Below are 12803 nucleotides of genomic sequence, written 5' to 3'. Positions count from 1 at the left end.
GGCATTATTTGTGTATCAATTTCAGCACGTAGCATTCTCACATGCTTTTTCTCTGTAAATGCAGTTTGTCTAGTTTAAACAGGATTTGCATATTTAAATGTGGGCGTGGACAGGGAGGGGTCCGGTATTCCAACATACTGTATGTGCTCGATTCCACACTGATTCAGACATTCAAAGGACATGTGCATGGATTCATACTTCTGAAAATTATTGTCATCATTATCTGGATTGAAACGTAACCATTGTTCCAGACCATTTACCATATGTTTTTGTACATGGAAAACATGAGTTTCTGTCTCACTGACTTTGAATATTTAGCTGGAGGAGTCTCTGTGAACTGGTTCCATTGTAAACGCTGCAGGTTCTTTGTAGCTGGGACTATATGCTAATGGTACAGATAGATGTTATGTGATAACAGTTGGTCTGAGGAAGCAGCAGGTGTGAACCTCGTTCAGACGGCCCAGCCAGAGCTTTGGAGCAGCTACAGATCCACAGTTTGACTCAGTGGAACAGAGGTTAGAGATGTTCACCATAGATACAAGGTTGTGGATTTGTGTCGCAGTCTTTCTAGGTGTGTCAGTGTTTGTCTGTCTGTGTCTGTGATGCTTTATACTGTATGTGTGACTGTGTGTCTCTGCATCTGCTTTAAAGCTGGTTCTAGGACAAACCATTGAGAGAAACTATGGAGTCTGTCAGGGGTGGACTGGCCATCTGGCATATGGTAATGGGGGTCGAAAAGTGGCAAAAACATGGCAAGAAAAGAGTGGAAAGTGACTAAAATGTGTCAAAAGCGATCAGGAGTGGCCAAAAAATGGGCAAAAGAGGAACCAGCTGGTATGTAATGGCAATGAGTAGCTTAAATGAGCAAAATGTGGCAAACAATAGTAAAAAAAGGGCAAAAATGTGGAACAAAAAGAGGTAAAATGTAGGGAAAAACGAAGCAAATGGTATTTGTTGGTCAAAAGATAGCTCTGTGGGATGAAAAGTGGCCAAAAAAATTAAAGAAAGGGCAAATATTGGATAAAAGTGTCAAAAAGAACTGGCAAAAGGAGCTAAAGTCTGAAAAAAGTGTCTTTTTGAAAAGGGGCAAAATGGCCAAAGGAAATGGGTAAAAAGGGGTTAAACTTTCCCACTTTTAAGGTTTTTTGGAGGAATGATAATTAAAATGAAGGCATAAAGAGCCTTACATGGTGTCTCTGACAATGTAGTGGGCTGGTCTGGACAGAAAATGCCAGGGCTGAATTCTGGTCACAGTCCACCCGTCACAGCACAGGAAATATTTGTCTGCCACTCGTTGTAGTTAAAGTAATCTACAAGTCATACTGTTGACAATGTATTTCATTTTAAAAGGATTTACAGAGTTTGGAGCTCCAAAGTGTGACAAAGCGTGCCATGCTCAGCATCCATACAGCTCACCTCTTTTAACTGTTATTACCAGATACAGATAATGTTTTCCAAGACTTTTGGGGAAACCAGGGACTGGAGGATCTACGACTGCATTAGGTGTGCATGAAGATGTCACAACAGGAGGTTAATAAGCAGCCCTTTATCACTGCTGTGTGTGTAAATACTGTAAAGCAGCACAGATCTTTATAGTGCTCTACTATTCTTCTATCAGTGGCTTTAAAATACACACATGGATTTATTTCATTTTTTGTAAAAATTTTGTTAAACAAAATTGTCAATAATTGAGATTTTTTAATGTTGTATTTGAAAGAAAAGGGAAATTTAAAAGAGAATGCTCTATAACTGTTCAACCTTGTCATGGTTTTTTACAATTGAATTTTGTGGTCTTGGTTGTGACTTTTTCCTGTACTCACAAGTCTTGTCTTGGTGCATTCTGGTCTTGGGCAAGTCTTGGTCTCTGATTATGTGGTTTTGAGAACAACACAAGCTCTTTAAACCAAACTGACTTAAATGTTTTCAGTGCCAGATGTTGAAGTCCAGCTGAGCTAACTGATTTTCACTGTTTGATATTGTTTTGTAATATTAACAGTGATAACAAGAGCACTCAGAGAGCAAACCTATACCAAGATCCAAACCCCCTCTTTTCCAGATATTGTGTTATATGGATCAATGATCCTGATCATAATACCTTATGATAATTCACAATTTAAAGGCTTCTAAGAAATGTCTATCCCCATAATCAACAATTAACTAGGTCCAAATGTATGAGCTTCCATTTTTCCTTTTAAAAAAAATCGCAAAATATTGCAAAAATGTGCAACCCAGGTCCGATCTGGATGAAACTCATTGAGGTAATTGAGGAACCAACCCAACATACTGTAACAAAGTCAAATACAAACCAAAATATGATGCCAATAATGTGAGATAGGAATTCTTCAAGTTATGAAAATTATTCAGAACCTGTTTCCAGATCCCCTCCAAAAGTCAATAGAATCTGCTGTCACATAGAGAGCAGGTTGTTGCGTGTGTTACAGCAGTATTACCACACTGATGTAAACAATACGTACCGTCTCTAATGACACATAAAGCTGCTTGTCATGTTTATAGTTGGATGCAGAGCGAGTGACTAGTAAATGAAGCTGAGTTAGAAAGAAACTCACCAAATTCCTGCGCTCGGATGTGAATAGTGTCTGGTTGAAATGGTTTGGGGCTTAAAGAGAGAGCGGCTTCATTCAGGTCGGGTGGGATTGGGCTGTAATATGTCGGGCTCGGGCGGGGTTGGGTGTTTTTTTTGGCTCGGTTAGAGCTCTAGCATACATAACAATCAAAACTACAGTAGCATAATCAACATGGCAGAACCAAACCAGCATAATCCCACCACCAGGGGTGGACTAGCCATCTGGCATATCGTGCATCGTCACGGTGGGTTGTTAAACCGAAGTGTGCCGGTCCGGTCCGCTTCGTGTTTTTGTTTTTTTAGATGAGCAAGTCGAGGCAGACACAAGTGGTATTTATTGGGCAAAAGTTAGCTCATTGAAATGAAAAGTGGCCAAAAAATATATAAGAAAAGTTTCAAAAAGCACTAAAGTCTAAAGAAGCTAAAGTCTGAAAAAAGTGTCAGAACTTTTTGAAAAGGGGCAAAAATGGGACAAAGGAAGCTGCAAAATAACCAAAGGAAATGGGTAAAAATGGGTTAAAAGGTTTCCTCCTTTAGTTCTGTGAACGACTTTAATAATCTGAGGTAACGTCACAAACAACAGAAACCTCTCACTAGAAACTTCTACTTCACAGATTCTGAGTCGCATCCTGATGAACCCTGACCCTCCTCCATATGAGCCCCCAACCCCCAAAGTCCCATCAGCCCCTGGGGTCCCTGCAGGTCTGAGACACACACACACACACACACACGCACACACACACACACACACACACACACACACACACACACACACACACACACACACACACACACACACACACACACACACACACACACACACACACACACACACACACACACGCACACACACACGACACATTTTGTAACTAAACGAACCATGTATGCATGTTTGTTAGTCAGGGTTGGGCTCAATTACATTGTTCAATAATAATTATGTCTTCAGTTATCTATGTTCAATTACACCTCAATAATTATTACAATGACCTGCATTTTTTCCAGTTCAATTAAAAAAATTACAACTATTATTTCCCCCCTGAAAGTCAATCACAATTACATTCTCAATTACTAAAGTTCAAATTTAATTAATCACAACTACTGAGCCTTTAATAAATAAATCCATAAAACCTAACCTTCCTCGTGTGTTAGCTTTGTTAGCATCTCTTATGATAAAGGGTCAGTTCTGACCCAAATCTGTAAAGTAAACTAAAAAATATTATTTAGCATCCAATTAGTTTTTCATCTCTTGGTTACTTCATTAAAAGCCTTAGAACTATATCTTGGTTCCACAGGTTTGCGTTTAATTGAATTGAAATGAACAGTTTCTGTAGAATTTCCATGAAATTCTATAGAAATTAAGCTAATATAAGCATTATCATTAACATCAGCCTAGCATTAACCCAGCAATACCATTACCTGACATTAGCCTAGCGTTCACATTTGCCTAGCATTTATATTTTTCTAGCATTAGCCTAGCAATAGCCATCAAACAGCTGAATATTTCAAAAGTTGAATGGTTGAAATCCTTGAAAAGTGAAGCCATTACATTTTCAAAATGAATGGGGAAATTTTTTAACAAAAAAAATTATTAAAAGAAATGGATAAAAGTTACAAAATGACAAGCACCCCTGTGCTGAATTTTTCACAGGTTTTGATATCTTGATTGTCAAAATTGGTCAAACGCTGAAGGAGTTGAAACGCGCCAAAATTCTTTGACGGAAGAAAAAAATGGATAACAACGCTTCCTGCATCCTCACTAATTATGCCATAATTGTAATTAATGATCAATTACGCTAATATAAATACAATTAACCCCAACCCTGTTGTTACTATAATCAGTCGCGTTAATGCTCACTCTCATGTTACTGTGTCCAACCTCAGGTTCCACTCACACATTCCTGCCTTTGGGCTCAGTTGAATTCTAGATTTAAATGAATAGATTGTGTATTGGTTAGAGTTCTGTTACTGTGCTTGTGGGCAGGGCTGAAGGCCTAGGGAGCTTGCTGATTGGTCGGTTACGTGGCCCTTTTGTCGTCATAGAAGTCTCACGTATCAACTTTTCTCATATGTCTTTCCAGGTTTCTTCTATGCTGCCACACCCTATCAGGTACCCAGAATGCACTGCAGCTGCCTCACAACAAAAGCTGACATCAAAAAACAGACTTAAAACAAAACATTGAAAATAAGCTTCAGTGTACCTCATTTGCATATTGCAGAAGTAAACTTGTTTTCAAATTGTCACAGAAGTGAAATCAAAGCTTTTCGTTGTCAATGATTTTAAATCAAAAAGTACTTTAGTCACTTCCTGTTTTCTTCTTGCACAGGATTGGGTTTTTGACTTTTTGTTTTTTCTCACCCACAGACCTTCCCTCAGGGGGACCCTGGAACAGAGCAGTACTTCTACTATCCAGGACCCCCAGGGTTACGGCCACCCATGCCATCTAACCAGATCCCCATGAGTCCACCAGGGTATCAGGATTCGGACCCTGGGCCTGCGGAGGAGGCCCGCCCATCAAAACACACAGGTAGGCTGATGACAGTGAGACAGCTTAATTTATCTGTTGAGAACCGAATGTTCAGCCCAGGGTGGGGGGGAGGGGCATCCTGAGTGACATCACAGACACTCAATAAAAATCCTGAATGATATTTATCTAAACAGTTGCTCAGCTGACGCTACAACATTGATGACAACATTAATTATGGTATGTTTATCAGACTGACACACAAAATGTTATACAATACAATACAGACAATGAATTTGCCATAAGTCAATCAAAGCATGAAGTTAAGATTTTTTTTTAAACTGAAAAAAAAGAATGAAATCATTGTATATTCTCATTACATAATAGAAAAGGAAATAGGGAGCTGGTCCATCTATATAAATTCCGCTCAGTATTTACATATGTATTTAATAATAATACTTATGATATTTCTTTATAGAATACTACATAATCACTAAAAAGCATATTTATAAGGAATAAGTTAGGAGCCCTTATTATATATCAGAGAACAGAACCAAAACTTAATGTTCATATTGCATTACTTTCAATGGTTCCCTAATCATACATACATACATCATACATACAGGCATAGCGTTAGAAAAACAGTCCATGCTTATTTTAATCTAACAAAAACCAATTCACACAACGGAAACTATGACAATGAACTAACAATGATTCTGTGTCCAAACACTCAGCTAAACACTAAGGGGGGCTTGATTGAGAACAGGCCACACCTGGGGGGTATTTCATTAAACCCAGCTCAGGGTTAAGTCCAGGTTTAACCTGAGAGTCCGGCTCCGTTAAGCCGGGTTCTAACTGGAACGGCGGTTTCCTCAAAGAGAAAACACTTTGGTTACCATAGTAGCACAGTCTGTGGGTCAAACCTGCTCCTGACCAGGTTGAAGCAGCAGGCTTGGCTTAAGCTGCAGACGCACTCTCATGAAACCACGTCATCATTATTAAAGAAGTCATTTAGTGATGCTTTAAAACACAACAAAGATCTACAAAAGGAAAAAGGAGTCAAAAAGACTTTTTTTTAAATACCGCTTTAATACGGTATTTTAAAAGGAAATGAAACAGAATATCAGGGTAAATGTTTTAATATGATTTTAAATCCATACAAATGAGGGACAGTCACAGGGCAGAGCATGAAGGCTCCCAATGACAAAGATACACTATCACTTTAAGGGATGTACGCGCAGTTCACAGCTCACCTGCAGCGTCTACAGTGTTGGATGTGACAATTATACATTTGAACCTACTGTATCGTTATTAATGGGGATAGAAATTTGCTTAGAACCTTTAAAGTGATCATGGTACCATGATCAGGATTATTAGCTATGTTTCCATTACAGATTCTCACAAAATAAAAGCAATATTTCTAAATGTTGACAAAGTATAATTGCGCTTTGAATGTGTTTCCATTGAAGACTGTTTTGGGCTGGAGCCTCACAACTTCACCGCAGGAAGACGGACTCTCAGAACCTCCTTAGAACACTCTGTATTCTTTGTTGTTTCACGTCTAACGTGGCAGTAATAATTTTCAAGTATAATGTCAAGACATGTCCTCTTCTGTTTACACGTACCACGTCATGTTTACTGTGAGAGAAGTGGTCATGTGACCAGGTACGTCACGTTCTGTGACGCGTGTTTGAGGAAAAAGTGTTTACATAGTGCTTTTGCGACATATTTCAATATCAAAACGTGTGAAATTCCTCCTCATGAAAGCGTAAAAACTTTTTATCGATATTTCAGTGTTTTCTTTACATTCAGGTGTTTCCATTACCAGTTTTGATTGCCCTATTTAGATTTTGTGCATTTCCAAGGGTAATGGAAACGCAGCGATTTAGATAATACCAATATCTGGCAAAGAGGAGATTTGACGCTTGGCAGATGTTTGCGCTATCTGAGTTGCGCTGCTCTAGTTGTGATTTATTTATTTATTTTATTTATTTATTCAGTTCATTTCCGACATTGGTTGCAATCACAGAAATTCACTTTGACATTCAGAGCAAAATCACATCATTGTTTTTTTATTTTTTTTTGTCCTTTTGCATGCCGGAACGGGCGACGGAAAAAAGCATTTTGCTTATCCAGATCTGTCCCCTGATTTGAACACAGATAATTTTACATCAAACCTCGTTTCTTCCCTGGTCAAACATTCTTATCTTCTTCATACCATAATTTCATCTTTTCATTAACGTTTTTTTTTTTTTCCTTTTTTATGTGATGCGTTCTCGTCTGCAGTCATTGTTCCTGTTGTTACTCCTCCTCACTGTCCTTTTTCTCCGTATCTCCTTGAGCTTTCTTTTCCAGTCGTTGTTTACGTTCCTCCAACTCTCCAAACGAAAAGTTCTTCTTCTTTCGGAGTACCTTCATATCCTCTGAAAGTCGCCTCAGCATACGATACATCAGAAAGGCACATGCACATACACATACCCCCATCATTAGCAGGCCAAAGATCATGACCCCTAGCAGATAGATGTCCTCCACATCTTCCACTGTCAGCAGTGACATATCCACTTGGGTATGTGTCCTTTGGACACGCTGGTTCGTGCTGTAGTAATTGCCTCGTCGTGAAGATTGAGTCGATGGCGCTCAATGACCTGTTGATGAGTTCCATGTCGTCGCTGTATAGTTCGATGAAGAGTTGACTTGGGACCTGTATGCGTGTAGGAATATCCTCCGTGTTTTCTCCTTAAATCTTGTCAGATTTACGGATTGTTGTGTCTCTGCGTCAAGGCTATTCCAGAGGTTCATGGGTCTATACACAGTACTATGTTTCCCAATGTTCGATTTGTCTAAACACATTATTATGTCTGAAGTCGTAGGAATTTTGATTGTATGTGAAACGTTTTTGCATTTGATGTGGTAGTTTTTTAGATGAAGCCCTAAATGCGTGTATTTGTGTGTTGTAGTGTATTATTTCTTGCAGTTTTAGGTATTTTGCCTTCTCGAATAATTCGTTTGTGTGTGCGTTGTGTGGTGCTTTATGTAAAATTCTTATAGCTTTTTTTTGTAGTTTAAATAGTGGTTCAAGATACGTTTTGTAGTTATCACCCCATATTTCGGAGCAGTAATTTAAGTGCGATGCTATGAGTGAAGAATAGATTGTTTTAAGTGATTTGGTATGTAGGATTTGTTGAAGTTTCCATAGGATGTAACTGCTTTTGGCAACTTTGTTTTTAACTATTTGTATATGTTTTTTCCAGGTCAGCTTGTCGTCCATCCACACTCCTAATACCCTATATTCTTTTACTTGTTCTATTATTTCCATGTTTAGTTTCAGTCTTATATCTCCTGTTATTTTTCTCTTTCCGAAATTAATGAATTTTGTTTTACTGACGTTTAGGGCTAGTTTATTTACATCTAACCAAGTTTGAAGTTTTGATAGTTCTTCATTTGTTGACTCTATTAGAGTTTTAATGTCTTTACCTGAGCATAGGATGGTTGTGTCGTCTGCAAACAACGTTAGTTTGAGGCAATTTGAGACTTTGAAAATGTTGTTTATGTATAAAATGAACAGTTTTGGCCCTAAAATTGAACCCTGTGGAACACCACATTGTATGGTTTGGCATTTTGATGTGTTCTTCAAAGTCAACATATTGTCTTCTATTTGTCATATAGCTTTTAATCCATTTTAAGGCGTTGTGCTTTATTCCGTAATTTTGAAGTTTTTCTTCTAGAATATCATGATTAATTGTGTCAAAGGCTTTTTTTAGGTCCAGAAAAATTCCGAATACAAATAGTTTTTTTCTAATGCTTCTCTTATATTCTCCGTGATGTCAATTATAGCCATTGCTGTTGAACGTCCTTTTCTAAACCCATATTGTCCTTCATGTAGTATATTATTGTCTTCTATAAATTTGTTGAGTCTTTTCATGAAGAGTTTTTCCAGAATTTTCGATAATTGTGGTAATATTGATATAGGTCGATAATTAGTGAAATTCCATTTTTCTCCACCCTTGTATATTGGTCTGATTTTTGCAATTTTCATTTTTTCTGGGAAAACACCATTCTTAAATGAGAGATTACTTATATGTGTTAGTGGCGGGGTTATTTCAGCTGTTATGGTTTTTATTAGACTCATAGTTAGATTATTAACGTCTGGATTTTTTTGAGGTACAGGTTGTGATTATTCTATCCACCTCTGCTTCTGTTACTTCTTCAAGTACAAAGTACTTATCAATGTCTTTCTTCTCATTGTCAAAATGGTTCCATTTAAGTGTTGGGTGTTGATTGATCCCTTTCTCTGTGTTTTTTCCAGTATTTATGAAAAAACTGTTGAGTTCTTGTGCTATTATGTTTTTATTATATTCTTTTACATTGTTTATTATAAAGTGGTCTGCATTTTTTTCTTTGCTCTTGCGCATGGTTATGGTGTTTATAATTTCCCACAATTTTTTGTTTTTGTTTTTATTCTCTTTTAATTGTTTTTCATAATATTCTCTTAGTAAATTATTGACTTTGTTTCTGTATTTTTTATAACGTACTTCTGCTTTCAATGTTTTTTCCGTTATATATTTTTTATATAATATGTTTTTCTTTTTGCATACGTTGGCTATTTTCTTATTAATCCATGGTATTTTGTTTGTTTTACTTTTGATTGTTATTTGTTTCAAAGGGCAGCATTTATCGTATATTGTTGTTATTGTGTCTGTAAATGTGTCATATGCTACGTTCACGTCTTCTTCATTGAAAACACTCTCCCACGTCTCTCTTTTTATCTGTTGTTTAAAGTTTTCTAGTTGTTTTTCTCCTTCCAGTCTTCTGTATGTCAATGTGTTATGATTTTCAAGGTTCATCTTCTTTTTAGTGTTAAGTATCGTAAATATTGGTAAATGATCAGAGATGTCATTTATTAATATACCACTCGTTAGATCTGTGTTTTGTATGTTTGTGAAGATGTTGTTTATCAGTGTTGAGCTGTGTTTAATAATTCTGGTTGGTTTCGTTGTGAGAGGTTTTAATCCATTTGTGTACATGTAATTAGTAAAGTCTTCAATGTGGGTATTTTTTAAAGGATTTAAAATGTTTATGTTGAAGTCTCCACATATCAGTAATGTCTTATATTTAATTTCTTCTATCATTTTAGTTAGTTTCTCATTAAATATGTCTATTTTACAGTCAGCTGCACGATACAAACAACAGATTATTATCTTATGTCCCTCTGGACTTGTAATTTTCACTGTTATACATTCCATCACTCCTTCCACGGTTAAACTCATCGATTCTATAATCTCCATCTCAATATTTTCTTTTATGAATAGTGCCACCCCACCTCCTGGCTTGTGTAATCTGTTCTTATAGACACATTTATATCCTTTTATCATAAACTCCATGCCTTTTTTTTCTTTCAGCCAAGTTTCTGACAGTGCTATTATGTCAAACCTATACAATGTAGAGATGTAATCCTTAATGTCTTCAAAATTTGCATACATTCTCCAACAATTACAATGAATAAGTGACAGACCTTTTTCCTTCTTTGTTTCCACTTTGAATTCAGTCTCTGTATAGTAATGACAGTTTGTGTCTTGTTTCCAGTGTGAAAAGTTGTTTGGGTCCACTTCGTCCACTAGATTAATCTCCCTTTGTTGATGTTGTTGATAATGTTGTGGATGATTTTTAGTGATTCTTTCCATATCCATAATTTCTATCAGTGTTCTTGTCGTTTAGGTACCTCATTCGTATTTTTCCAGGTCTTCCATCCTTTCGATTAGAATGGGTTTTCCATTTTCTTCTCCTGGGGGTGTGATGTAAATCCTGCAGCCTCTGGTCCAAGTTTTCACAATTTTTCCTCCCTTTTTCAGTTGTCGTGCCTTCCATGCAATACTTGCATTCTGCTTCGTCAAGTTCTCGTTCATAAACACCATCGTTTCCTTAAGTTTTCTGCCTTGCTTCATGATTTCTCCTTTAAATTTCACGTTGGTCAATGTAATTTTCACATCTCTGTATATTGATGTTGTCAGGGTTCACGCCAATGCCTTTCAAGTCCAGGTAATCAATCACCTGTTCTTCAATCGATTTTGTGTCTTCGATGGTCGGTTCCTCTGCTTGTCTTGTTGCACTGGCGTAACTCTTTGGCCTAATCTTTAGGCCCATGATGATGACATCCTTTTCTTTTTCTTTTCTTTCCAGATCTTCAACCCTCGCATTCAGCATTTTTATCTTTTCAACATTCTTTACATTTTCTTCTTTCAATACCTTGACGTCACTCTCCACGGTTTTCAATGATTTCTCCAGGGCATTCCTCATGGACTCCATCGCCTTCTCCACCAAGTCTATCTTCATAGATAGGCCATCTCTCATGTCCTTAATCATTTCTTTAAGCTCTTCCATCAGGTTCTGGATCCGGTGGTGGCATTTGACTTGGTTTTTTTCTTGTAGTCATGTTCTGGGCCCAGTTTTCCCAGGCTCAGGCTTTCTTTGGCTCCCTTCAGATGCAGCTGTTCGCTGCTCGCTGTTAATCTCAAGGTCGTGTTATCAGACGGGAGTATTGCACACCCGGAGAGCCCCTGAAAACACGTCTGTACTCTTCCAGACTCAGGAAGAAACTGAAATTGGTTTTGGGTTGTTGTGTTTGTACATGTTTTGACCTGGTTATTTAAACTATTGCACAGTTTTGCTCCACACATAAAAATACAGAATGTTTTCCTGCTTTCTCTCCATTTTTGAAGTTTTTGTTTGTTTAGTGGCAGATTTTAGTTGTCTGCTTTATAATTATTTGTGCTGTGTGATACTGTAAAATATTGGTAGTCATTTTGATTGCAGGAATAGTGAATTGTTATAGTTATAGGATCACATGTTTCTGACATGACGTCATGTGTCATTGGCGTGTTGCTGATGAGTGAATACGTGTGTTTGTCATGGACTTTTTCAGTGTACCTCATGGATAACCAGGAACAGGAAAATGGCAGCGCCTCATGTTTGGCCGTCGTCTCCACGTTGCTCTGCTGCTGCTCGCTGCTGCCACTTGTTCTCCATCACTGTTGGTTCTTTTAAGCTCCGCCTTCAACACCGGCTCCCACCTATCACTGTGGCCCACACTACAGAAAAAAAAAAGGGTGTGGTAAAGAGCTGCATAACACCAAGCATAATGTTCTACTTTTAGATTTTGTTGTACATTGTTATTTTAATAGCCAATATATTAGGAGTGAATTGCCAGTGTTGGTGTAAATAACACTGACGCTAGTGTAAGGTAACACTCATTACAAAACTACAACTCTCTTATCATTGTTAGCCACTGGTAATATCTTAGCATCATTGTTAAACCCTCTGTAAAATATTTGTTACACTTTTAAAAGGATTACTTTGACTCTAAAATTGGTTATTATAACATACCTTTAATTTTTTAGTTTAAATAACACTTATTGTGTATGACAATCAATTAAAACCATTAAACTTTTCTATTTGTTTAATGTCATCAGTTCAATCTAGCGTCCCTTGCACAGGCCCTGATTGAGTCTTTGTGTTTGGTTCACTTGTTTAATTTAAAACAAGTCAGAAAAACTCCTTAGGACCACTTTACAGTTTCTGAACGACTGGTTTCCTCATCACTAGGCCACTCTGCAGTGTAACCACTCATACATCTAGGTACTCTCTAAAACTGCTGGTGCTACCACCATCCAGTAGGGGTTCTTTGGCAAGACCCTTAATGCGACCATCAACCTCAGATATAAGCAATACCAATATTGACAGAGTCACAGGTAAACAAGGTC

At 37.5% G+C, this 12803-nt stretch overlaps 1 protein-coding gene across 1 annotated transcript; it reads left to right on the top strand.

Annotated features, from left to right (window-relative positions):
• Positions 1-422: 422 nt before the first annotated feature.
• LOC114475501 (cysteine-rich and transmembrane domain-containing protein 1-like) lies at positions 423-12221 on the top strand. Its single transcript, XM_028466363.1, has 5 exons — positions 423-515; positions 3199-3286; positions 4663-4691; positions 4947-5109; positions 11966-12221. Exons 2-5 carry the CDS (start codon positions 3217-3219, stop codon positions 12085-12087), a joined length of 384 nt encoding a protein of 127 aa, XP_028322164.1. The 5' UTR covers positions 423-515; positions 3199-3216; the 3' UTR covers positions 12088-12221.
• The last annotated feature ends 582 nt before the right edge of the window (positions 12222-12803 follow it).

This window comes from Gouania willdenowi, chromosome 14, assembly GCF_900634775.1.
Source record: "Gouania willdenowi chromosome 14, fGouWil2.1, whole genome shotgun sequence".
Taxonomy (NCBI): Eukaryota; Metazoa; Chordata; class Actinopteri; order Blenniiformes; family Gobiesocidae; genus Gouania; species Gouania willdenowi.
Note: the sequence above shows the minus strand (reverse complement) of the source record. Positions and strands in the feature narration are given on the sequence as shown.